This window comes from Paramisgurnus dabryanus, chromosome 3 (genome assembly GCF_030506205.2).
Source record: "Paramisgurnus dabryanus chromosome 3, PD_genome_1.1, whole genome shotgun sequence".
In the NCBI taxonomy this organism is placed as follows: Eukaryota; Metazoa; Chordata; class Actinopteri; order Cypriniformes; family Cobitidae; genus Paramisgurnus; species Paramisgurnus dabryanus.
The window spans coordinates 48527836-48554071 of record NC_133339.1 but is presented as its reverse complement, the minus strand read 5'-3'; the positions used below and the strand labels follow the sequence as shown (position 1 = coordinate 48554071).

The window sequence follows — 26236 nt, the reverse complement described above, 5'->3', positions numbered from 1 at the left end:
CACACACACAAACTCATATTTGACGCGCTTTGTGGTATTCCTATAAACAGTGCCGGTCTTTCCTATACGCAAAGTACGCAATTTGCATAGGGCCCCGCACCACTAGAGGGCCCCCTTGATCTCAGAATTATTTAAAACCATTATATCAAAGAAAAATTATTATTATGTTTAATGAAAACAAGACGCTATAATTTAAATAATTTGCAAACTTCCGAATTTGTGCGGGTTTTTAAAAATACTTAATGATTTCTTAAATCACTGATATGTACTCGGACAACATGCAGGCAGTTTCTCAATCCGAAGGCTGCAGCCTTCAGAGGTCACATTTGTAGGCTGCATATGCGTCATAAAAACGTATTTTAGAATATTAACAATTATAATGTTGACTATTATTCTTAGTTAATGGTTAATTGTTATATTATGCTTATGACTTGCAAATGAAATGCTTATTTAACTTAAATAAATCAGGCTTGATGACGTATGCAGCGCGCATATGCGACATGATCCGGAGGTTGCAGCCTTCAAATTTAGAAACGGCCGCGTGCATGACGCAGAAGAGTGATTTGGTAACGATGCGCATATTATATGCCCACCATTGATTTAAAACAAAGACAAAGCTATCCGTCTGGAGCAGAATAAAGGGAAAAAAACGTGAAGCAAGGGAACAAGATAAAGGATTTGCGCGAGCAGATTAAGTCAATGTAAAGACACGCGTCTTAGCATTGGCGATTCAAATGACGCGAATTGGGTGACACAATTGCCGCGAAAACACGCGCTTTTTCCTTTGAACTTCAAGAACGCGCTCTCGTGCAGGATAATTTGACGAGAGAGAGAGAGAGAGAGAGAGAGAGAGAGAGAGAGAGAGGTAAGAATGGTGCCCACGTCGAGAAAACTTAATAGAAGACTTGAAATTTGTAAAGGATTAAAGTATATGTCACTCGTTTAATTACAGTATGTTAACTGGATAACACTGGATATAACTCATTGTATAGATAATAAAATAATGTATTTTGATTACACAAATCAAACCTAACTATATGATTGTAGCTGCTGACCAGCATAGGGAATCTCTATGGCTAATTTCTAAGACATGTTGCTGATACAGTACTGTGTGTTGTACCTTATCTTGTTAATTGAGTCTTTTTGGGCATCTTATGCCTAGAATTATTCAAGGAGATTGATTCTTTTAACTTCCTTTAAAGTTTGATCAGTTGTGCATAATGACATGTGCAACAAATGGATATAGGGTGTCAAACTCATAGATTTGCAATATTTAAAATCAGACACTATTTTTAAAATATTTGGGGTCAACCTCTGTGACAGCTTTAAAGGGACACTTCACCCATTTGCATTAAGCTTTGTATAGTTAGAACTCCAGTCATGTTTTTGAATGGTCATGCATCATTTTCTCAGTTGCCGCTGAGACTGGAGAAATACAGATTTCAGTGTTGCACATCCTTCTTTCAATGATGTAAAAATCATCATTTTGCATCATTGAAAGAAGGAAGTGCAATGTCTTTGTTGAGGGAATGAGACTACAAACACCCCTTTTCTCTGTCAAATAGGCACCAAATTCTAAATGTATGTTACATTTCGACTACAAATATAACACTTTCAATAAAGATTAATGTTTCTACGGGTGAAATGCTCTTTTAAAGCTGAAACTTATCAAATCCTATCAGAGGTCCAGAATGTCATTGAAACACACCAGTGGCTTTGCTGTCATCAGTATTAAACATGTTACCCCTCGAAGTACCCCTCCCCACAGAGCCCCCCCCCACATAACAAATCCCAATTTAACCCCTGTGTATTAACAGTATGTATTTATATGTAATTTAATTTGATTCATTACATTCATTTAGATCAGGTAAATTTTTTAGTGCTTCTCACAACACATTTTAAATCAAAACAACTTATCAGCAAATACATGTTTCATGTTATAATCAGCAAGTTTATCAGTCAGGGTTTCAAAGTAATGTGCATATGGGAATATTATACAGCTATAAGATAATACACTATGTGGTTAGTTAACAACTAACTAACAGCAACATTGACTGGGTTTTACCCAGATAGCACAGGTACGTCTGTGAGATGTCTGGTAAAGATCTGGAGATCTGGAATACATCTGGTGTGTAAAAACATCTTATAAAGGAAAAGAGCTGCTTTACATACATTCTAAATCAAAAACGTCTTGCAGACATCTTCAATATGTCTATATGACATCTTTTAGGAGACGTCTCACAGACGTATTGCAGATGAGAAAACAATTTAAATAAGACATCTTGCAGATGTAAACGCAGACATCAAATAGACGTCTCCGAGATGTATGTGTGCTATGCTATAAGGGTCTGAATGCACTGACAGAGGGCCCCTCACAAAGCTTTGCTTAGGGCCCCCCAGCATCTAGGACCGGCACTGCCTATAAAAGACGCGATTGCAAACATCACATCTTTAAATCCTTGTTTACTCGCTCGTTAAAGGCTCATTATGCAGGTCTTTTGTTTCCTTAGCTGTCAATCACAGATTATTCAGGCGCTTTCCAGCCTCTTTGCACATTGTCTTCCCAACCAAATAGTGACTTAGAAATTGTAAATCTTTTGCCATTATTATGTTTTTAAGTAACTGAAAAAAGCGCAAATGTCAGTGCAGGTCAAAACTTCTCTAGGGCCCTAAAAACCCCTTAGACCCCAGAGGGTTAATGTGCTTGGACACAGAGCTCTGTGAACAGCCAGCCTCTTTTGCAATGACCTTTTGTGTCTTGCCCTCTTTGTGCAAGGTGTAAGTGGTCGTCTTTTGGACAACTTTTTGTCTTTTTGTCAAGTCAGCAGTCTTCCCTATGACTTTGTAGCCTACAGAACAAGAAAATGTAAAGGCATTTGCAGGTGTTTTGAGTTAATTAGCTGATTAGAGTGTGGCACCAGGGGTCTTTTCACAACATTCTGATTTTCTGAGATACTACATTTGGGATTTTCCTTAGTTGTCAGTTATAATCATCAAAATTAAAAGAAAGAAACATTTGAAATATATCAGTCTGTGTGTCATGAATGAATATAATATACAAGTTTCTCTTTTTGAATGGAATTAATGAAATAAATCAACTTTTTGATGATATTCTAATTATATGACCAGCACATGTATATACTAGTGGTGGATATTGTTAGTCTATAACAGATAGATATCCACACATCAATTCATCTATTATCCTTCTTCATCTAACCATCCTTCTATTATTATGCATCAATACATACAATATATAGATAAAGCCAAAAAAGCTTAATTATTTCCCCATATACTGTGTTTCTTCTGATACTACGTAAAATAGCTGTGTTACATGTTACCATGCGTTAGTTTGTGCTCCATTCACCCATACTGCATAACAGGAGCAAACCATGGCATGTACTGTACAGTGTTATTTATGTCCAGTACTGTTTGTTGTGAAGCATTTTACATGATTTTGTTAATGTTCTTCACAGTTTTGGATCAGATGTCAAGTCATGGCAAGAGAAGATGGTGCCCACCACATATGAAAACCTGCAAGCTGTCTGGCAGTAAGAGGACAGAGCTGCTGTACTTCTCTTTCTGTGCCCTATTTTCTCATGCTTTTCTTAGTCTTTTTTTATTAGTAGGGTTACGGGTCTGATAAGCCAAGCATTATTTAAATTTAAGCATTTAGCAGACACGTTTATCTAAAGGAGAACAACAATGTGACTTACTAGGGTGCAAGAGTATGACAAAAAACAGACAGTGGGTGAAATAATTTTTGAACATGTCACCTTTTTTCTCAGTAAATATATTTCCAAGGTGCTATTGACATGACATTTTCACCAGATGTTGGTAACAATCCAAGTAATCCATACACACAAAGAAAACAAAACAAATAAGTTCAAAAAAATAAGTTATATGTTATAATGTGAAATAACACAGGAAACAAGTATTTAACACATGAACATGACCATTTAGGTCTTAAAGGAAAACGCCCACATTTTGGGAATTTAGCTTATTCACTGTATCCCCCTGAGTTAGATAAGTCCATACGTACCTTTCTCATCTCCGTGCATCCTGTAACTCTGTCTGACGCAGCCCCCGCTAGCTTAGCTTAGCACAAAGACTGGAAGTGAATGGCTCCAGCTAGCATACTGCTCCCAATTAAGTAAAAAAATAATGCCAACATTTTCCTTCTTATATGTTGTGATTTGTATAGTCACATCATGTACTGCTCCCAATAAGTGATAACCTATAATAAATATAATGATGACATTGGTTAAAGGTGCATTTTTAAGCTTCTTAATGTTCCAGTAAGCACTGTTGGGGCCATAATACAGAAGTAGAAAGACAATTCTACTGTAATGCAAAAGAAATAGAAGAACTCTGAACTCTAAAGTCTTGATATGAGGCATAACGGCCATATGCGTCAGAAGGGCGCACACACATAATTTTCAAACTGGGTGTAAGTAAATCTGTTTTCGTCTTCTTGTGCTTAAATATTTAAATTGCCAAAACCTAAAAGCATGTAAAATTATCGCTTGTGCCGACACAGCAATGCGGTTGAGACAACGCAGTGACGGGGCTACACTGTTCCCGCTCGCGTCCTTTAAAAACATATTTAAAAGATGTTTCGCCTTATAACGCTCACCTGTGATTGGGTATATGTAACTTCACTCAAATCTAAGTTACCAACAATAAAACATGGGCAGGAATGATGACAAAAAAAGGGTGTGCGTATTCTATGCCCATGTTTGTGTTAATTCCTTCCTGTGGTAATTTACTCACCCTTTGTGCCATCCTAGATATATATGATTTCCTTTCTTCAGCTAAACCCACACTTAAAAACTTATGTAGCATTTTTGTCAAATCATTATATATTTTTAAGTTACTTTAAATTAACAAATTAGGTTAAACAATTTAAACTTTTTATACCAACTTTTCACAAGCCAAAACTTAAAATAGCAGGTTAAATTGACTTGCAAAACCAAGCTTTATAATGTAGTAAAATGACATTTCATTGGTTCTAACGCGTTAAAGGCGCTCTAAGCGAATAATGTGCGACGTCACTTCCTGTTGATGTTTGAACTGTTTTCAAACAGACAGAGCGTAGCTAACTCCTCCCCCTCCCCCTCCCTTCCGTGCTTTCATGAACGCGCCCAACCCCCACCCCCAAATCCTTCTTGTCGTTTATTGGCTGGAATACTTTGTTTTGTTTTGTGCTGCTAGGTTTGGCCATTTGTTGATATTGCCGTTTGTGAAGCCTGGGCTGTCTACAGAGATCGCGTTTTTTTACAGTTTGATCAGCGGACAGGCAGCAAGCAGATAGTGAGGAGATGTTTCCGGTATGTAACAAAAAGTGTTTTATGGTCTAAAACGCTTCAATTCGCTTAGAGCACCTTTAATGAAAAACATGCGTATGACAACTTATTCCGAGGAATGCAAGTAAGAGTATGATTTAAAGCAGGCTTGTGAACAATTCAGAATTGAATTGAGAATGAGTCCTTAATTCCAATTCAATTCTTGAATTTGAATTGATGTCAAAAACAGGATCTAGAATTACAATTCGAAGTTGAATTTGAATTTGAATTAAAGGAAGCAGAATTGCAATTCACTAGAAATTCAAAGAAATTCATATACATCTTATACAGTAAGTGAAGTGTTAAAAATGAAGCTTCAGTATTATATGTCAGATATGATTGCATTACATATTCTATACATTATATTTGTTTGAAATACTTGTACAGATTACATTAACAGGAAAAGATTTCCCACAGCAATTAATGTTAAAAACTCTAGTCACATAACAAATAATTAAGTTTGATTTTTTTTTATTGTAATTTTGTGGAACACGATGGAACATGACTTAATTTCCCAGAATGCTTCCCAGAATGCTTTACTTTAACCAAGTATTTAAAATGGTTGGCAAACAATTTTCCAAATTACTTTCCTAACAATGAATGTATGTGAGATTCTTTCTGTTGTGTGAATATGGAATTTCTTTGAATTGCCATGAATTTAATTCCACTTCCTGTTATTCCAATTCAAATTCAACTTCCTGTAGGGAGGAGTCAATTCAAATTCCAATTCATGAATTGAATCGAGGCCAATTCTGAAATTTTGAATTGGGCACAAGCCTGATTTAACGCGTGCCGCCATATGTGGTGCGTGTGTCCTACAAAGGGGGTTATGAGACTGGTGATGTATGGTGATGTGTAACTAATTTACTTAAAAGATGTATGTTTATACATTATTAGCAGTACTAACTGTTAAAAGTTGTTTGTAAGATTGTAAAAGGAATTTTTATTTGGTAGTGCTGTATATGCATATACATTTTTAAAAAACTTTGTATATTAGTGATGTTTACTGTAAAAATAATTGTCTGTAGGACTATTAAGAAAATATGCATGTCAAATTTATTATGATATGTAAATTTAAATTATAACGTACATGACAAATTTTGCAATAATACCACAAAGTCCAGGGAAGGAATTCACTCCAGAAGTTCTGGTGACCATGACAGGAAGCTCCTGATTTTTTTTCCTGTTGCTCTGGGCATGGTAGCCGGATGCAAGGCTTTCAGTCACACCTAGTAGCCTGAAGAACGCCCTTCAGAGCCAGGAAATAAAATGGGGGGCCTTTGTCAATAAGCCAAAATTTCTAAACACTCTGGCAGTGATGTGTAAAACAGAAAGGGGGTTACAGAGAATATCAACCAGTTCTTGAAATGGGCTGTACTCTTGGTCTGGTCTTTTGTTACACTGACTCAGAGGCAAGAATGAGATGTAGATGTAACTGGTAACAATGGAAAGGTTTATTGAAGTGACAGCAGCAACAATGGGGAGTATGACAGACTACTAATAAAAGATGGATAAGAGACGAGGACAACTTTGTTTTTATTTTACAGTTTTTTTTTTGCAATCCAAACCACGTCTTTTTAATAACTTTTCAAATTCAGCTTAGTTTCACTGAAATCAAGAACTCCAAAGTATGCAACCTGTCATTCTGTACTGCTTTTCTGGGTCTTCAGTTTAATTGAAGTTTTTGATAGCTAATCTTTGAAGTCTGTATGTTTGTGTTTCTTCAGATGGATTCAGGGAACAGAGAGCAGCGGGGGTCGTAATACTCTAGCTGCTCTGCAGAATGTTCTAGAAGAGGAACCGTATGGAGAATCTTCATTAACTTGTGGAGTTTATCTTCTGACCACCGGAATGCCAGATCAAGATTTGGTTAGTGAGTTTATTTTATAATCTAACCAATGGCTCTGTCCCAAATGGCAGAGATACATTTCTGTTGCCTTTCTTTGCAACCACTTTTGATAACCACCACACCACAGAATGCCCACTACAGAATCACCAAAGAGTCGATAGCATTTGGGTCAACACCTAAATTATGTGTACATTTTTTTGAAAATAATGAGAAACCACCATTTGAGTAAAAATATGATTTAAAACCCTCTGAATTTCCAAAACATATTCACAATATTTACATCCTATTATTATTTTTTTTATTGAAGGCTTCTGTCAACGCCTATGTGTCTGAGCACTGCAGAACTGCAAACCTGAATCTCCATGTGTGCCTGATCACCGGAGAGAAGGACACTATCCAATGCCCTGTGTCCTGCAACTCCACTCAAGCTGTCACTGCCCGGGCATTGCGTGGCCTGGCACATGCAGGTCATGGGCGCTTTCTTTGGGTGACCGAGACAGGTGAGAAGTGACCATAGGTGGCCTACATGGATAGTTACAATTAATCTCATAAGAGCACATACCCCTTGCAGAATCTGCAAAATGTTAATATTTAAGGGCCTATATTATGCAAAATCCACTTTAACAAGGTGTTTGGACATAATTGTGTGTTGGCAGTGAGTGAACACAACCACCCTACAATCACAAATATCCACCCACTCATGCTTTTTAAATCTCCATTACACCAAAGCAGTCTCATTAGACATGCTGTTTTGATTCTCTTGGTAATGTGATGTCACACTAACAAAGCCCCGCCCACAGCCACTGAATGACTGGTTAACTTTACCCAAAAGCTTTTATTAATGCTTTTAATTTGTTAGCACAATGACTCATTTACATGCTGTAAATATTCGGGTTATGGTCAGGTTAAGGTCGGGTTTCTGAAACATTCGGAATTACCCGTTTACATGCGTGAGCAGAGAGAGTTACCCCTGTATACATGAAATTGGCAATATCCCGATGTAAACTGTGATTAAACGGTAAATGCAGTGATTTTGCGTGGCTCACTAGTGCGCTATGCGGTTTTACCGCCTTCATTTACTAAAATAAAATTATTATTTAAATCCAGAACAAGGTGCACCCATGTAGAAGCAGGGAAGACTAAGTTACATGTCTTTCCTTTTATGAGAAAAAGATTAACAAGCTATACTAGCCTCCAGCTAAATATTTTTTTGAACAAAAAATTAATTGAAGAACAATTTTCTAACAAGAGGGTTTTTTAAGTGCAAATTTACAGAGCATCTGTAAATACAGAACACAACAGTGTCTTAAAGAAATTAAAATTAGACAGTATTTATGCACCTTTAAATGTACAAAACGAATGCAATAGCCTACAGAAGGCAATGAATATTATTTATTCATGGCATTTTCAATAATATATTAGTAAATAAATTAACATCTATAAAGTATAAAAACGAATAAATCATTATTTTGGCTAAATTAAGCTGGATAGATAATTTTTAATCAGACTAATTTGTCATCCTTTCAGATCAAGCTTATATGCTATCTATAACAACTTACATTATATCCTGAGTGTTACTTGGTCAAAAATATATAAATATAGCCTATGCGAGTAAAAAATTACAGAACAAAAATGTTTAGCTCACGCGGATCGAACGAAAAGCGTTTATTAAGCGGACTCTCTAGAGGACGTGCAGAAACAGTCGAGTTGGCAGATGATCATCAATGTTTATAATGTTTCACCCAAATACTGTTGATGAAAAACATTCATATCTAAATGTCCAGGTAAGAGTCAAGTGTTCAGTCAGTTAATACTAATAAAGCCACCGACGTTATTGGCTGCAGCTTCCTTATCCACGGAGCGGACGCTGTATACAAAGAAAAAAACTATAAAGTTTTTTTTTTAAGTGGTTTTAATGCCGGTAAGCAATCAGTTATATTATGGCGCTTTGTATTTGTGTTGATCAGTTAGATTAAAGTAATTTTAATCTTAGATACTGCATCTAGATGCAGACGACGCTTTAATTATTCATCTTTCACTTTTTCCACACATTCACTGTATGATTTAACGAAATATGAATAGCATAGTATTACATTTTGAATTGAAATTCACAAAAAAACAAGTTACTCTCTTAACTCTTGACAATCTATTTGATATTTATTATCCATGTATGATGTGAAAAACAAGAAGGGCATAGCTTTATGAATTTAACGTGAAAAGCGCGGTTGTTGCGATTGGTTTCCTCCGCGCTCTAAAAGTGTGGTGCTGTGCTACATCTTGCTAACCTCTACTCCATGCAGGTTTTCTGGCGCATACAAGAAGATCCTCTTCTCAAAAGACCAAGATTCCTTGCGAATTGAACAGGCGCAGTACACAAATCGATGTTCCTTTTGATGGGGATATGCCGATACGTGTTTACATGACCAAAATTTAGGGTTAGAAAAGGGCTAACTCAGGGCTAATATTCAGGATTTTAAAAACAGGAATATGAGCATATTCGTGTTTTTGCCGGTGTTAACATGGACGTGCTCGACCGGGTTATTGCTAATATTCCGGATTTGATTGGGTTATTGGCTGCATGTTAACGTAGTCATTTTCACTACTTTCACAACAACTGAACAACTTTGTTCTCTCTCACCGGACTTAGTGTATACTGTAGTGTATGGTGCTTAATAAGCAGTCACAATGCTGTGCTGACATAAGAACTTTTGCTGCTACATTAGAGTTTTTAGTAATGAACTTCCAGGGCATCCACTCAGTAAGGTATTACAATAATCTTGATGTCATAAATGTCCGAAACAACTCTTCTGCTTTTGTCATTGGGAGCATATGATGAAGTTTTGAGGTTGGTGGAGGTGCTGTAAATATCCTGTGGTCACAATCAAGCTCATTTTTACTTTGCAGTTTTGTTTGCCCTCATTTGTCTTAAAACGACGGAAAACATTTCTGTTATTTACAGATGATGTCTGTAGGTCTGGAATAATGTAACAAAGTAACAAATAATGTCTAACAAAATTTGTTGACTTTGTTTGCCACATGTTCTGTAAGCCCATTAAGGTTTGCAACAGGAGGAAGTCTTGTGTTTGTGTGTGGTGGAAAATATGTGTGTGCCTTGACTGTCCCTGCAGGCATCATAGAGAGTGATGACATCAGCCTCCTGATTGAAGAAATGGAAACGGCTGCTATTTATTCTCAGAAGGTAAGATCAGAGCAGTACAGTATGTGTGAGATGTTTTCTGTACCTGACACGTGTCCACAATCTTTAAATAATGGCAGTGATAGCCTAGGGGTTAGAGCAGTGATTCTCAAACTTTTCGGTGTGCGGCCCCCTTTGTGTACGGTGCATACCTTTGTTGGCCCCCAAATAAAATTTATGACAATAACCTTTCTAAAACTTACAATTTGAATTTGAAAACATATTACATTATACAATGTTGTGCTGATGGTTAGTAGCCTTATTTTTCTATAGTTTAATTACACAGAATCTATGATAAGTTAATGTATTTTTTAAAAGGTCATACAACTGGGCCCCCTTGGCACAATCTTGAGGCCCCCAGTTTGAGAACCACTGGGTTAGAGAGTCAGGCTTACAACCGGCAAATTGCGACTGAGCTGCCCTTGAGCAAGGCACCTTAACCCCAACTGCTCCCTGGGCACTTCAGTGATGGCTGCCCACTGCTTCGAGTGTGTGTGTTCACGACTTGCTATGCGTGTGTTCATTGCTCACTGGATGGGTTAAATGCAGAGGTCACATTCCAAGTATGGGTTACCATACATCGGCAAATAGGTCACTTCACTTTCACATAACTTATCAAAACCCAAAGAACTTGGTTATAGTGATGTAAGACTCTAGACGGGTCTCAAAACCGATTTTCTGCTTTCTCAGACTCGTCTCGGACTCGTTTCTTTAAAGACTCGGTCTTTACTCGGTCTCGGACCACAGTGAGAGGAGAAGGACTCGTAATTTCAGACCGAGCCCTCGAGACCAGCGCATTATTTATGTTCATATAAAAAAACACACAACATCATTGACATCCATGGTGCAATGCAAAGATACTGCCATCAGAGCCGTTTATTTATCTCTAGAAAAATAGGCAGAAGAGATGCATATGGTAGGGATTTTTTATGATAGTAAAAGCATAGTCCATATTAAGATGTTAAGACTGCTCCTCTTAACAATTCCCAATCTAGCTTAGTTTGTAGGCCTAACTGTTGATTATTAACCGGGGAGATGTTAAATCATGAATACGAAAACTAACATGTTTTTATGGTCTTGGTTTCAGCTCGGTCTCGACTCGGACTTGCTTCCTCAATGACTCGGTCTTGACTCAGACTCGACTCTATTTGAAAACCAACAGACTCTGTCTCGACTCGGTCTTGACTCGTCCTCATCACTACTTGATTAGGATAATAAGTTGATATAAAGTGTTAGCAGATATACAGTAAAGCAGACAGTAAAATACTAATTATCTATATCTAAAGTGGAAAATCAAAATCAAGTGTTACCAAAACACCCGTTTCACAAGTAAAATGACTTTAAATGGATTTAACCATGACGTTTAATTTTAATTGGTATGGTTCATACTGTATATTTCTCTCATGTTTTGGTGCAGTGCACTGAGTTGGTGGACTCTCTGATCCAGAGGAGCTCCATCAAAGGATCAGAACAAAGCTTTCAGGAGATGAGCAGCCCATTCATCAAACCCCAGACTTCAGACCGCAGTGCAAAACTACCTCCTCCAAGACCCACAATACTTAGTCTTGCTAGACAGGTCAGATCAATGCAAACATATAACAGTTTACCGGAATGTCATATTGCCTATGTTTTTTCACGATTACCCCCTGCTGAAAAGACCAGTGCCGCTTGTCACCAATATAGATGGTTTCATCTGGCGCATGCACGTTGTCAGGGTTAGGCCTGGCAAACTCGATTCCTTTTAAGGATCCGGGTTATTGTGAGTCACTCACTACAGTGATCCGGGTTGTGTGATTCACTTGAGTCATTTGAGTCAGTATTGCTAAATTGCCAAGGAAACTCAGTACAGACCCACTTGTAACCAGCTGATCCACGCGACTCGAGATTCTCAGAGCCGGAAACATTGCAGACTCGCAGACCATGGACATGAGACTCGCTCTACAGATCCCACTAACCGGCTGATTCGCGTGGATCAGCCGGAGCCGGTTAGTGGATCTATAGAGCGATTGAAGTCTCCTCAAAAGCAAATCCATAACAAAAGCCTTTCACTTCTGAAATAACATGCTTATAGGTTTTAGGTTTGGTGTGTATGGTCGACCATTTAAAAAAGAAGCCTAATAACAATAGCATAATAATATAGAGAAAATATAGAAAAGAACTGTCCTGCTTATGTAGCCCCCAGAGTCGGAGAGACAGTTCGCGCAGATCAGCCGGTTACGGATCAGCCGGCGGATTAGCTGGTTACGGATCAGTCGGTTACGGATCAGCCGGTTACGAGTTGAGAGACTCTCGAGTCAGAGCAGATTCGCATGTCTCTCGAGTCCGCGTTGTTTCCGGCTCTGAGTGAGATTCTCGGGTCAGTTCGCGGCTCGCGCGGATCCACAGGTCTCTCGAGTTTGCAATGTTTCCGGCTCTGAGTGAGAACTCGGGTCAATTCGCGGCTCGCACGGATCCGCAGGTCTCTTGAGTTTGCAATGTTTCCGGCTCTGAGTGAGAATCTCGGGTCAGTTCTCGCGCAGATCAGCCGGTTACGAGTGGATCTGTAGTGCGAGCGAAGTCTCATCAATAATGTTGAAAGAGGTTTGCGTGTGTGGTGGTGCTGTTTATGGTTTTACATTGAATTGTAGTAGGACTCAACTGATCCGGGTTAATGACACTAGAGACTCGCGACTCATGAGTTAATTTAAAGATCCGGGTTAAAGATCCGAGTGAGTCGCGACTCGAACAGGTCTAGTCAGGGTTACGCGTCTGAACCGAAGTAAACCTCCGGTCTTTATTTATTTATGGGTCTGGCTAGTGGCTAAACTGATCTCTGAAACAAATACCTTATAAAATAATAAAATGTTTTGGTTTGCTAAAGACAAGGGAAGACGACGAGCATGGATCACAACTGTGTCGAGAGGTTTGGCAGCCAGGCAAGAATTCAAGGACCTGTAGCTAACATTGAATACATTCATTTTACACAGTAACATTAGCCCAGAGTAATAGTTGATACTTGTTAGATACGATATGAACGAAAGGTAATTTACTTGTCATGTATTTCCCTTGTTATCAGAAATAAACTGTAAAAGGACTTCTATGATTCTATGTGGACATCTACCCGAAGTTGTACTGTGTTTGGTTTATGTGTGTTTTAGATGCTGGTGTGCTGGTGTTCCCAATAATCATCTTAATAAGTTCAACCAGCTAGTCAAAAAACAAACAAAAGTACTGTAAACCAGGTTTACCAGAAAGACCCTGCAATTTGAGCAGCATCTATGGTTTTTGGGATAAGCATGTCCATTTAAAACCATCTAAAATGCCTCAAGCTGGCTGAAATTTGATTGGCTGTTACACAAATTCTGTAATTACATATAAACTAAAAATCACACACAAATTTTTTTTTCTTAAATAGTAGAAAAGCAAATCTACCTGAGCCGTAGTTCAAATTCATGCTCATCCAAATTGATCTTTTCCTTGGTGGAAAGCCATACTTTGGAGAAACTTGAATTCACCCATAAAAGAAATAGAAAAAATCTGACATTTACTATCTGTAATCCATATGAAGACCTTTCCATAAAATTATACACTGGCTTTGGCTGTCAATCAAAGTTAAATGCATTTACTACTTTCAGTATTTTCTTTGCAGAAACTATCAAATGGTTAGGAAGACTTAATATAATGCTTGTGTCATCTGGCATTTTCAATGATTCTGCCTGACAGCATCTTGTGTTTCACAGGAGAAAGTCTTATGGGTTTTTTATCTATATTTTTTTTATGGGTGAATGAATTCTGTATTAGTAAAAGATGTCATCTTAATGTCAAATTTTTTATAATGATTTATTATGTTTACAGGAGAATAGGCAGAAGGTCAGGTCAGCACAGAAAAGACTTGCTTGGAGACCAAGCAGCTCTAAAGCAGATTTCCCACCAGGTCTGTTGTCTTACCAACATCCAAACTGTAATGAATAGAGATCTATCTTAAAATAGACTTCATCCATACAGTATACAGGACTCTATTTTTGTAAGGAATAATAGCATACCCCCTATCAGCTCTATATTTATCCCAGTTTAAAACATCATCAGACTGAGGCTATTTGTGTGACCGATGGTGCATTTAATTTTTTTCAGACTTGTCTTTTGTGTTTATTTTTAGTCCAGACGACTGATGTCAGCAAACCAGCAGGACATTTGAGATCTGCTGATCAGAGGAGAATCAAAGTATCACAGTCTGTTTTCTACATGGAAGACGGTAGCGTAGGTTAGTGGCAGTAGATGTTCTTTGGATCACTAAATTCAAACAAATAATTCAAACTAAAATGTCTCCCCTCATATCCATTTCTGGATGATCTAAAGTAATGACTGTTTTACGACAGGTGTTGTTTTCAAGAAATATCCAAAACCAAAAAGCACGCGTGAGTCTATCACCACCATTAAGCTACTAAAACACGAAGACCTCTGTTCAACTAAACAGGTACATCTCATTTGTTGGCTTGACTGACAAAACACCCATCCGAAAAAAATAATATCAGCGTACATCATAAAGGATTCAGTAGGATTAATTTCTTTTGATTTTATTGTTTAAGTGGCTGAAAAGATTTGGTATAAAAAATCTGAAGATGGACCTTCACAAAATGCTGTCTGGGCCAGAATGCTCCCATTCCAAAAAAATGGTGCCATCTGTCCAAAAAAGAGTGTCTGCTAAGTACTGTGGCATATTCCCTAGCGTTCAAATCAATGTAAGCACACCAGTGATATCGTACATACAGTAGATTTGTGCTAACAAGTTGACTATACAGTCTTAATGGTTATTATCACAGGGGAGTGTTAAACACTTGCATCTGACTGCTGGTGAGTTAAAGCAGTATCTAAATGAGACCCAGAAACTGATGCAGCGATACAATCGGAGGTTGGAGTGGTTACTGACAGGTACATGAAATGTCTTATTATAACCCCTTTTTTTTGTTAGTTTCAGCCCGGCGCAGTTATCATTTTCACGTCCAGCATCACGTTGTTTAAATAGCTAATCCATTTGCACCCAATTGTGCGCCCATGGGGCGTGCTGGCTGGAAACAAGGTGGTTGGCACGGGCATGGTTGGCATGTTTCTATTTTGAGGCAACTAAAATAGACTACACCACTGACCAACTTAAACCTGGCGCCATATTGTTTTTGTTATTTAAAGAGCGCTTTAGTAATATGCGCTTATAAACAGGAAGACCATGGGCGTTTACTTATTACACACATGGATAGCACACAAACGTTTTTAAATAAAAAACAATTAAGGATTAAAATGAAAAAAAAAATATTATTGAGTCTCTTGGACATAAAGAGGACAGTTTACTGGACTTGAAGGCTTGAAACTGAAGATCATCTGGCAGAAGAGCTGCTTTATCTTTTTTTTTCTTTTTTAAAAAGTCCTAATATTGCATTTCTTTAGATTTTTTTTAAATGCTACACCACAGATTTATTGTATATGATGACTTTGTTTATTTGGATATAGTGAAATGAGAACCATTTTTAAGTAATATTTTTCAAAACACTCAGGTGCTGTCCCAGTGCTGAATCGGGTCTACACAAGTTTGTAAAATATTTATCTCCTGTTTATTACAAATAAAGTATTTTTACTTAGGCAAACCTTTTTTTGCAATTATTCCTATAAAAAACCTTTTGAGATTACAGTGATCATGCTTCATTCTTTATTAGCAATAAAACACTGCTTATTTTACTTATTACTCCATTACTGAAATAACTGAAGAGAACTAAAGCTTTAATTACAAAAATAACAATTTCAATAAATAACACACAATTTTTTTTAACATAAATTTTAAACTGGCGGTCTTCTTCCTAGGCTTATAGTTTTTCCGCTTACAAACTCCGCCATGTTAATAGGGAATCGGCATGACACGAGCACAACTGGCTTTTATAGGGGATGGGAGATGAGACTCTCATTGGTTTATTTCATGTTACACCCTAAAGACACCCATAACTCATTACAAAAATAGCAACAACCCTTTTAGACTGTGTGCCAGGGGTATAGACCATTTTTCCCATCATTAAACTAGCAAAAGTGGATTCAGACACTCCCTAAATGCACTTGCGCCGTGCGCTTTAGACCATGTGCTTAGATTGTTAAAATAAAGCCCTAAAAGTTATAGATGTGGGGCAGACATACTGAATATATTTCATTTGTGTATGTTTAGATGAGTACACAACATACCAATTGTTAAATAAACTCAAATTATGAATTGTTCTGACAAACATTTAGTTTTGGAAGTATATTTTATTATATATTCGTCCATTACGTTGTTATATTCGCTGTTTACAAGCAATTCTTGTAAATCAAGTCTTATGTCCTTGCGATACACACAGTTGCTGCCATGTTTCAAAATATTTAAATCTGTCATTTGTGAAGCTCCATTTGACAAAAAACTGTTTGATTTTGGAACAGAGACATTACACAGAGTTTATCTCTGGGCGTGTGTATCTCTTTTTGTTAAAAATGTGATCTAATAATAATATCATTGCCTGTCAGGTAGCAGATGTATGTTTGGGACAGTGCTGGAGAAGACAGTCTGTATTCTGCTGGATGTTTCTGGATCTATGGGTTCTTGCTTTTCTGATCTTCAGAAAGGACTGGCTTTGCTGATCTGGGACCAGCTCCATGCAAACAGTGTAAGGTAAATTATTTTCCCTCTTAAATGGCAATTAAATATATTTATACATTTGCTTTGCAATTACTTTTCTTTTAGGGTCAGATAAACCATGATTTCATAAGAGTGATATTTAATTATGTTTATTGCATGCATCATAGCAAGCAATATTTTGCTTTCTTTAACTGAAACATTTCAATAATGTCATGAACATTTTAATCACATTTTCCAAGTGAAACGCAAATGAAATTGAGTTTAAACTAATTTTGAGTAAATAAAATTAACCTAAGTACTTATTTTGGATAAATATAATTGTACCCTAGCCTAACTAGGGCAGAGTCTGTCACAGAGGAAATTGTTTGTATCTTCAGTCCATAAAAACAGAGGAATTGAATAAAAATGGCTGTTTACATGCACAAAATTTAGTCAATTCGACTGAATTTAATACGAATAAAGGTTACGACAATACAGTTTACATGCACCCTAAATATTGCAATCTAATGTTCGTTTACATGTATATTCCATATAAACCGAACGTCTGCGCAAGCGCACAGCCAGGGTTGCCAGCTTCGTGTATCAAAACCATCCCAATGCACATTCAAGTGCAAAAGCATCCCAATTTGTTGTATCTGTGAAGGTCATCACACCACTGATCTACTGGCTGTCCTTTAACATGATGCCCAGCCGCTATGGGACCAATGACCACCGGCTGAACCAAAGCGCGATTTGCTGAAGTTATGTCACAATAGTGATGCATTGTGGGATATGGAGCTGCCTGAAGAATACATATGAAGTAGACTCGCTCCCTCAGTCAAAATCGAGGGAGCGAGGGTCTTTCCATACAAACTTCCCTCGTCCACTTGACAAAATGGAACGCACTTCAAAATGGTGACAGGGATTCCCCCTGGGGGGAAGTGTTTAGGGAAGTTTGCGAGTTCGTGTCTAAAACTGGAGTGGAACGCACCCCATATCAAGAAGATAGATCCCTTGTTCAGTTCAGGGCCAACTGGGCTGACTTTTAACAACTGTTTTGTTTTGTCTCCATGTAAAAGCACGTTTGGTAAGTGTTCTCCTAGTGTTTTCAACAACCTATTCAATTGACAAGTTAAGTGGAAGCTTCTAGCAGCATAATTTTCAGGAAGCATTGATGGATCACATGGAATCCAATGTCTTGTTCAAGACCACAGCAAGAAGGTAGAACCCTTGTCCAGTTCAGGGCCAGCTGGGCTGACTTTGTAAATCACTGCTGTTCAGTTCAGTGCTGATTAAGTTGGCCTTGCAAATCACTCCCGTTAAAAAGTACTTAAGTGGTCTTTAAAATGATGGGGGCTTATAAAGTAGTATATTAACCTGCCCTTCTTTACAGGCTCCTTGCTATTAAAATCAATAATCTCTTACAAACATCTAGTTTGATTCCCTGTTGAGTTTCTATATATCTGTGCAGTTGCTGTGGTCTCCTAAAGCATTGGTAGATTTCTCCCATGAAAACAGAGACCGCAAAAACAGCAAAGTCTGGATTAACATCCTCCTAACTGAACCAATGAGCAGCCTGCTGTTATTGACCATAACCAAGATGGCAGTTTCACACAAGGAGCTTTAACAACCTTGTTACTGAACAAAGTAACAACCAGCTACATCCTTGGTCCAATTCTCAGCTAGTGCAATGTTTCAGTTAATCACAGATTTTAGAATGGCTGTTGAAGCTGTCTGTGTGATTAACCAAATTTGGGCAGATTCTACAGGCATCAACTTTATGTTTGTGCCTTGCCTGACAGCAAGTCCTCTGTGGCGCAGTGAGTAAAGACTTTGGCTTCATTTCCATTCTAAGCAATCATATTTGTGCATGTTTGGCAAACACTATCACTCGTGGCACTTACAGTAAAATACAACTCCATATACATCTCTAGACCACAAAAACAACAACTTCTTATGCAATAAGTCCAAATGTTCACAGTCCAAATACCAATAACTAATAAACAAAATCCTTTCATCTTAAATCCGCAGAAAAAAACAACCTGTGAAGACAGTTTACAGTAGCCAAATTTGAACTTGAATAAAGCAGAGGACATTGCAATGCCCCCCAGCACAAAGCATCTCTCGTCGAGTTCATGGTTTACCTCTGGATAAATGTACAAAGCAGGGCCAGTTCTAAATATTTTGAGGCCCTAGGCAAAATTTATGTTGGAGGCCCTTCACACCCCTCTAATTTTCAGAATAATCTGAGAAAGGGTTTTTTATACCCTGTAAGAAATAATTTAGGCACTACAGTGATTAAACATGTTTTCCCCATTACTTTTCTGTTTTATGAAGTTAACACATTGATTAAATTTATGTTCAAATTTAATTAGAAATGATCCAAAACCACATGTGTTCATAAGGCAGGTCAAATTTGTTGTTGTAGTGGATGCAGTAATTTATTTAAAACACCACCTCTTTGGGATAACAGTTTTACTTTCTCCAAAGAGTAAAATTAAAAAGACAACACTACATTGCAAAAACCCTAACTGTAAAAAACTATAGATGAACACCTCCTAGAAAAGGTTTTTTTTTTTTTTTTTTTGTAGGGTATGAAGAGGAATTCCCCTCTTACTAAACCAATATACAGTATAAAGTTATCTATTAGACTATGCATATATTCATATGTATTTCAATACCTTTTTATACCTTAAATATCCATACAAATCTACTAAGCAGAATAGCAATTATAATTTTTTTAATAAATATGCACCATGTTTTCATGATTTGAAAACTAAAATAAAGTGTAGAGGACTATACAAGATATACAGACAGTTTACTTTAGGTAACGGCAGTTTTGTTTGCTGTTTGACTTTAAATACAAACTTGTTTTAACTTGACTATTTAGTTATTGTGCAAACGCATTCAAAGTGTCTATAAACAGAGTCAGCAGTGCTCAAGTTTGATCTGTCCTAAAATGAGTTGGAGAAAGTTGTTCTGAAGAAGTTTTCACATATAAACAAAATTTTCAAAAGGCACAACACTATTTTATTGCTTTATGTAGCCTTATATTATGAAAGTATACATGAACGCTGTAGAATGTACATTGCGTGACCCGATTACCTTAATAATGTGTTGCCATGGCCTTGCTATTGCATGTTTCTGTGACAAGATTTATATTAGACGTAAATATGAGGTAAATAAAAGAAGTGAACTTGAACACAAATGTTCTGTGCATGTGTACAATGTATTTTCGCATCCAGTTAAGAAAATACTAAATCACGCATTTACATGGATATGTTTCTCCTGCTGATCCGATCACAGATCGGAGTACACCACCCCCTTCAATACGATCCAACTTTGCATTCAATCGACCTCAATCGTATTGATTAAGGTGTTTACATGAAGGCTTTTCAATACGATTGAGCCATCAATACGATTACAAACTGATTTTTGGTTGCATGTTAACGTACCTAATATAAGCACCTAACGTTGGTTGTAAGCCTAAACTTTACTATAAATCTAAAGTTAACTTCTCAAATCTGATTATTTCTTTGAAATGTTGTCCCAGAGTGACGTTGACCCAGGAACATCTCAGGTTATACTGCACTGTAAAGTTTACTCTAGTCCCCATACTATTTATTGAAACCAAACATAACTGAATCTTCATGGTTGTGAAGCAAAATCATACACTCTTAAAAATGCTGGGTTATTTTCAACTCAGCGTTGAGGTAAAAAAGGCCTGACCCCAGCTGTTGTGTTAAATTAACCTAGAAAATGTTTATATTTGACCCAGCATTTTGAGTTAAAACAACCCAGCATAGGTTAAATTACAACGCATCCTTTTTGTCCCAAAAACTGGGTTGAAAATAACCCAGCATTTTTAGTGTATGTTTATTAACATATGAACACCCATATTTACATCAATATCTGTTTATTATTGAGAAATTGTACCTGTCCCAAACAGAAGCATGAACAACAACAGTACTGTATATTATAAAAAAATATTTATAACCTCAAAATCCCATGTGCATATGTGTGTGTGTGTGTGTGTGTATTCGTGTGTGAGTCAGGTTTAATATGGTGGCATTTTCTGGAGAGGTACGGCTCTGGAAGCCTGGTTTGGTTCAGTCCACAGAGGATCTATGTAAGGATGCTGTGCTATGGCTTAATCAGCTCAGCCCACACGGAGGTTCATGCATGCTGCAAGCACTACAGGTACTCGCACTGATATATAACAAATTTTTTGTGATTAACTTTTTGTGATCTACATAAAATCACCCTAAATCATGTAAAGAACATTCTGTGAAAATATAACCTGAAAATATGACAGAGTAAGATAATGCCAAAGGTTATGTGAAATCAACGAATGAAATCAAAGTTTAATGCACCTCATCTCATCATTAGATTATAAAACTTTCACCTGAATTTCACAGACAGGATCACATATTGTTAAGGGTTTAAGCACAAATTGCTGAAAACCGTATTGCTTTTGTAGCAATTAGTTTTTTTCAACCTAACAAGCGCTTACCCATACTTCCAATACTTTTTCTAAACACTTAACACAGACTCACACCTACATAACACAATTGGCCAAATGGATAATTTTCTTCTCAAAAACACATTTTGTTAAATATTTACTAACTCTTCATTTCAAAATAGAACACATCTTTATCTGCACACACTAACTTTACCAAACACTGGAAATCTGACTCAAAATGAAATTATTCTGTCAAAGAATAACACTCGTTTTCACTTCACACGGTACATGCAGTCAATCAAAGTACACCAGGTTTCAAAATAATTGGCTATTGTTGAAATTACAAAAAAAGCATAGACTTTTATGTTTAAGTTTTACAGGTATTTACATGCAAAACATGCAATCCACCTTTTTTACGCTAAATGTCTTGGTTGGGAACTGTATGTCCATATGCACAGCAATGTTTACATTCAAAAGCATTCGAGTAAAAGCAAATCAGTTTTTTTCCCTTTACTGTTGACTACAGGAAGTACGGTATGATAGAACAGAAAAAGTTTTACAGTATTGATCTTTATCATTATTGAGGAGCTTTCCTCTTCCCCCAGAGGGTGGAAGACGTTGCATTCTTTAGAGGGACAAAACTTTTTACATATGCATTACTGTATGACCTTATTGACATGTCAAATGAGAATAGAAACAATCCATGTAAAATGCAATTCTTACCTGTTGGTTTGTTGAAAGATGCGTATAATGGAGGCAACCTCCTAAAATTGGGCTGCACTCTTTCACCAGCCTCTCTTACTGAAATCAGTGAATTTCATCTCTGACTACTGTTCTTGCAGCCCTTGGAATGCCTCCACCACGCATTCTTACACCTCTACATTCCCCTCTCCTTGGGCCTGCTCTTCTCCCTGGCCCTGCTCCTCTCACTGACCCTGCTCCTCTCACTGCTCCTGAACCTCTCACTGCATATCTCACTGCACCTGCATCTCTCCCTGGGCCTGCTCTTCTCCATGTGCCCCTTGCTCTTACTCTTCCTCGTCCAGACATTACAGACAAAAACATCACTCCTCAAAGTCCTCCTTTTACTGTATAAGTATCAATGTAATAGAAAAAATAACCTAAGCCAGACTGGAATCAGCTGTGGTTGGCCTAATTTACCCAACATAAAGGTTTTTAAAATGTATCTAAGGTTTGGAATATTGTTTTTCCTGTTGTGGGATGTTGTGTGTTAACATTCGTAAATATTGCAAAAACAATCCATAATTTTAGCTTGTCTGTTAAGAAAATGTTAGCATTGTGGAAATGTGTTTACTGACTGCATATTGTGTAAAAACGACATGAAATGTGTGAATTGTATGGCCGCAAAAGATCGATGCTGTGCTAATTGTGTTAAGAGTTTTGAAGATGCTTGTTAGCGACTGAAAAAACTGTATTATTTTCTGCCCCAAAACTGATTATGCAGACTAAACCAAGGTCTAGAAACTTTAAGGATAGGTAGTAGTGGTAGTCTTGCCCTGTTTAGCCACATGGTGGCACAGCAAAAAAGCTTGTAAATTTGTCACACGCTCATGAAGCCTATCATTGAAATACTTTGTGTGAGAATTTTTTTCAATTGCTGTTTTCAGATATGCTTTTTTGTTTGCAGACAAGCTGTGGTTTAGAAGATGCAGTGAGTCTTTATCTGATGAGTGATGGAGGGTCTAACTCCAGCCATAGGTTGATACTGAGAGAGGCAGAAACACTGAGAAAAGAGAAACATGTCACTATACACACTACCGCATTCAACTGCCATGACAGGTGAACTGTAATGTAGTGTAAGAGTGGTACAGCAATGCAACTAAAATTCAATGCTTTATTTTGTGCCCTTTTATTTGAACTCTTTCCCGCCAGCATTAAAAAAAAGTTGCCAGACAGCACCAGCACTGCTTATGATTTCACAAAAGTTGAATGCCTTAGAAGTAGAATTTTTTATTGAATTATATAAACATAAAACAAATGAAAGCTTCTATCTGCTTTCCAAGAGAAAAAAAATTAATCATATCTTTATTTGTTCTCTTTTTATCACCTCTCAAGGTAGGTTTATTAAAAAACATTTTGTTCAAAAAGCGGCATTTTTATCAATACAGAGCTTTTTTTAATACAGAGATAGTATGTTAAAAGTGCATTTTAGTTCAAATTCATGGTGTCTCAAAATAGCACAGTGAAGTACAATTAGATAATCTAAAGAACATCTTAAAAAGTACTAAAGATGAACTTTTAGTATATTAAGTACAAAATTAGTGTGCGAAAATAAAGCACTTTAAGTATATTATGAAAGTGTACTACCTTTTTACCTGGGTAGTGCAGTTCTAGTCAAGATAATGTACATAGAATTGTGGTTTGTAAAAAAAAATTGTGTGTTTTTCTGCTGTTTAGACTCTTAGGGCCAGATTTACTAAACAGGGCAAGTTAGCACAAAAAGGGCGCAATTCTAAAAAAGCGCCCAGGGCAGTGGTAATATTTGCGGGTTATTTACTACAAATAAACAAATTAAATAACATAGGCGCAACAGCTGATTTCTATAATGACCAACACAATCTACTAAGAGCAGCGGAAATTACTTCAGGGTCAGATGAGGTGCTAAGCAGAGCTGATGAGGTGCGGGTGATCTACTAATGCCTGATGCGCTTGAGTTCAGCACCTAGAACATCCCAGCTAACAAAGCCATAGTACACTAAAAAGAACTGGAGGACAAACAATTTAGTTAAAAAAGAAGTTTTAAAACACCTGCTATTGTGTGACTTCTTTTGTGACTCTTCTTTTATTTTCTTCCAGCAAATAAAAATGTTCCCACTGTGCGTTAGTAAATCCCGACAGTCATTATTTAACGCCAAAATGATGGTTTGTGCTAGCGTATAGTAAATCTGGCACCAATCAGCTAAACTTGGATAAACACAAAGTAAACTTAATACATTTACACCATATTCTAATTGTATACATTTATGTGTTTTTGAACTGTATTTATCTAATTTTATCCTTTTTATTTGATCATTAATAGAGCATGCACTGAATTTCTGAAGTGCTTGGCTCATAAAACAGGTGGTCGGTTTCATCTGGCTCCAGACAGTACAGATACTGATTTTGTGAAGAAATCCCTGTCTGATATGAACAGCACAGTACGTATATGCTATTGTTTGGTAACCTGAAGGGGAAGAACACAAAGTTTCTTTAATATTATTGAGCAGTAGCAGACAGAGTTATTTGAAATGAGTTTTGAGGGCTTTGTTATGAAATGTACCGATTTTCTGTCCACAACTAAAGGCTTCAGCCCTACCAGAATTTGAGGGGGATGATTTAAGGAGACTTGCAGAAGAGATTGAGAAGCTCAATTTTTTCCAGAAACAAGCCAAAACTTTCAGGTTTGTAATTTCCTTCAACAGATGCATCAGTAGTGTTAATGTGAAATGTTTGCTACTGCAAATGAAATACACATTTTTACATAATATACACAATATTTTGCATATAATGGGTGATGCACATTAGGAAATTGCATTAAAACACTATGGGTTGTCATGTTACATTTATTTTGAATAACTTTTCAAGGAGAAAGCCTCTTCTGATAGACTATCACTGCTTGCTGTTATTGTTAACTCTTTTTTAATATATGACTTGTCTTTTGGTGTTACAGGGAAACTGTTTTACAGTTTAAGAATCTGGAGGACACATAAGCACTGATATTTGTTCAGATCACTACGGCCTTAAAAGTGCTATTACTAAAAACAAAATATAAGATACCCTACCAAAATACATAATTTAGTTAAACAATAAATAAATAAATATTTACATTTACGCATTTGGTAGACGCTTTTATCCAAAGTGACTTACAGTGCATTACAAGATATACATTTTTATCAGCATGTGTGTTTGACCTTTTGCACTGCTTACGCAATGCTCTACCACTGAGCTTTACAGTAGCACAGCACACATAATGTTTATCTTTATAAAAAAATGCTTTATATTTCTAATTCACTGACAAAGAGGTTACCTGTCATAAAGATTAAATAACAAATTCATAAATGTGTGTATTCTCTAGCTCTATTGGTTTAAACAGGAAGTTCAAAACTGTTATAAATGAATATAAATTATTTGTTGAAATGTAGTAATAAAACAACAAAATTCACAATAAAAATTGTGGTAACTGTTTGGTAAACAAGTGCACACAATAAAACCATCCCTACAACATCCCCCTTTAAAGGTGTATTAAACTGCACATTTTATAATGAGGAAATTATATTAAAAGCCCTACACTTAAAATGTTAATTAAAAAAGTTAGGTTATTTGAACTAAATAAAAATTACACATTCAAGTGCATGTGACACTGGATTGAGTGATTTATGTGTGTGACAGACACATGTGACATACAATGTCAGTGCTGTTAATTTGTTATATGCAAGCCACAGCACCTTTACTAACATGACGTATCAATGCATTCAAGTGACTTTTTCTACGTTAAAACAAATTCAAAAAGTGACAACTGCAGGTCTCTATGAAGAATGTTTTATTAACTTTGTCTGCCTTTTGCAAATGACCACATGGGCATGGTGTATAGCCTAATATCATCTACATAAAACAATGGCTTAAATTAAGATATTTAAAGAGAATCTAATACAACTGTTTTCATTTCAGCTCGCTCAACATAACCGTTGTTTGTATGATCTATATATTTATAAAATATGATTGTAAAGCTGCTTCTGTTTTTCACCAAGATATCTCAACATTTAAGAGGGTGGCAGCCACTACT

General features: G+C 36.8%; 1 protein-coding gene across 1 annotated transcript in view; it reads left to right on the top strand.

The window, feature by feature from the left end:
• The window catches only part of vwa3a (von Willebrand factor A domain containing 3A), a 94178-nt gene extending 68970 nt beyond the window's left edge, over window positions 1-25208 (top strand). The window contains exons 15-30 of the mRNA XM_065269195.2: window positions 3474-3548; window positions 7070-7211; window positions 7499-7691; window positions 10320-10390; window positions 11805-11963; window positions 14222-14300; window positions 14523-14627; window positions 14743-14840; window positions 14953-15105; window positions 15187-15295; window positions 16901-17045; window positions 21047-21191; window positions 23102-23253; window positions 24494-24611; window positions 24757-24854; window positions 25124-25208. Coding sequence (XP_065125267.2) covers window positions 3474-3548; window positions 7070-7211; window positions 7499-7691; window positions 10320-10390; window positions 11805-11963; window positions 14222-14300; window positions 14523-14627; window positions 14743-14840; window positions 14953-15105; window positions 15187-15295; window positions 16901-17045; window positions 21047-21191; window positions 23102-23253; window positions 24494-24611; window positions 24757-24854; window positions 25124-25163 — 1882 coding nt within the window. The 3' untranslated portion in view covers window positions 25164-25208. The remainder of the gene's footprint in view (window positions 1-3473; window positions 3549-7069; window positions 7212-7498; window positions 7692-10319; window positions 10391-11804; window positions 11964-14221; window positions 14301-14522; window positions 14628-14742; window positions 14841-14952; window positions 15106-15186; window positions 15296-16900; window positions 17046-21046; window positions 21192-23101; window positions 23254-24493; window positions 24612-24756; window positions 24855-25123) is intronic.
• The last annotated feature ends 1028 nt before the right edge of the window (window positions 25209-26236 follow it).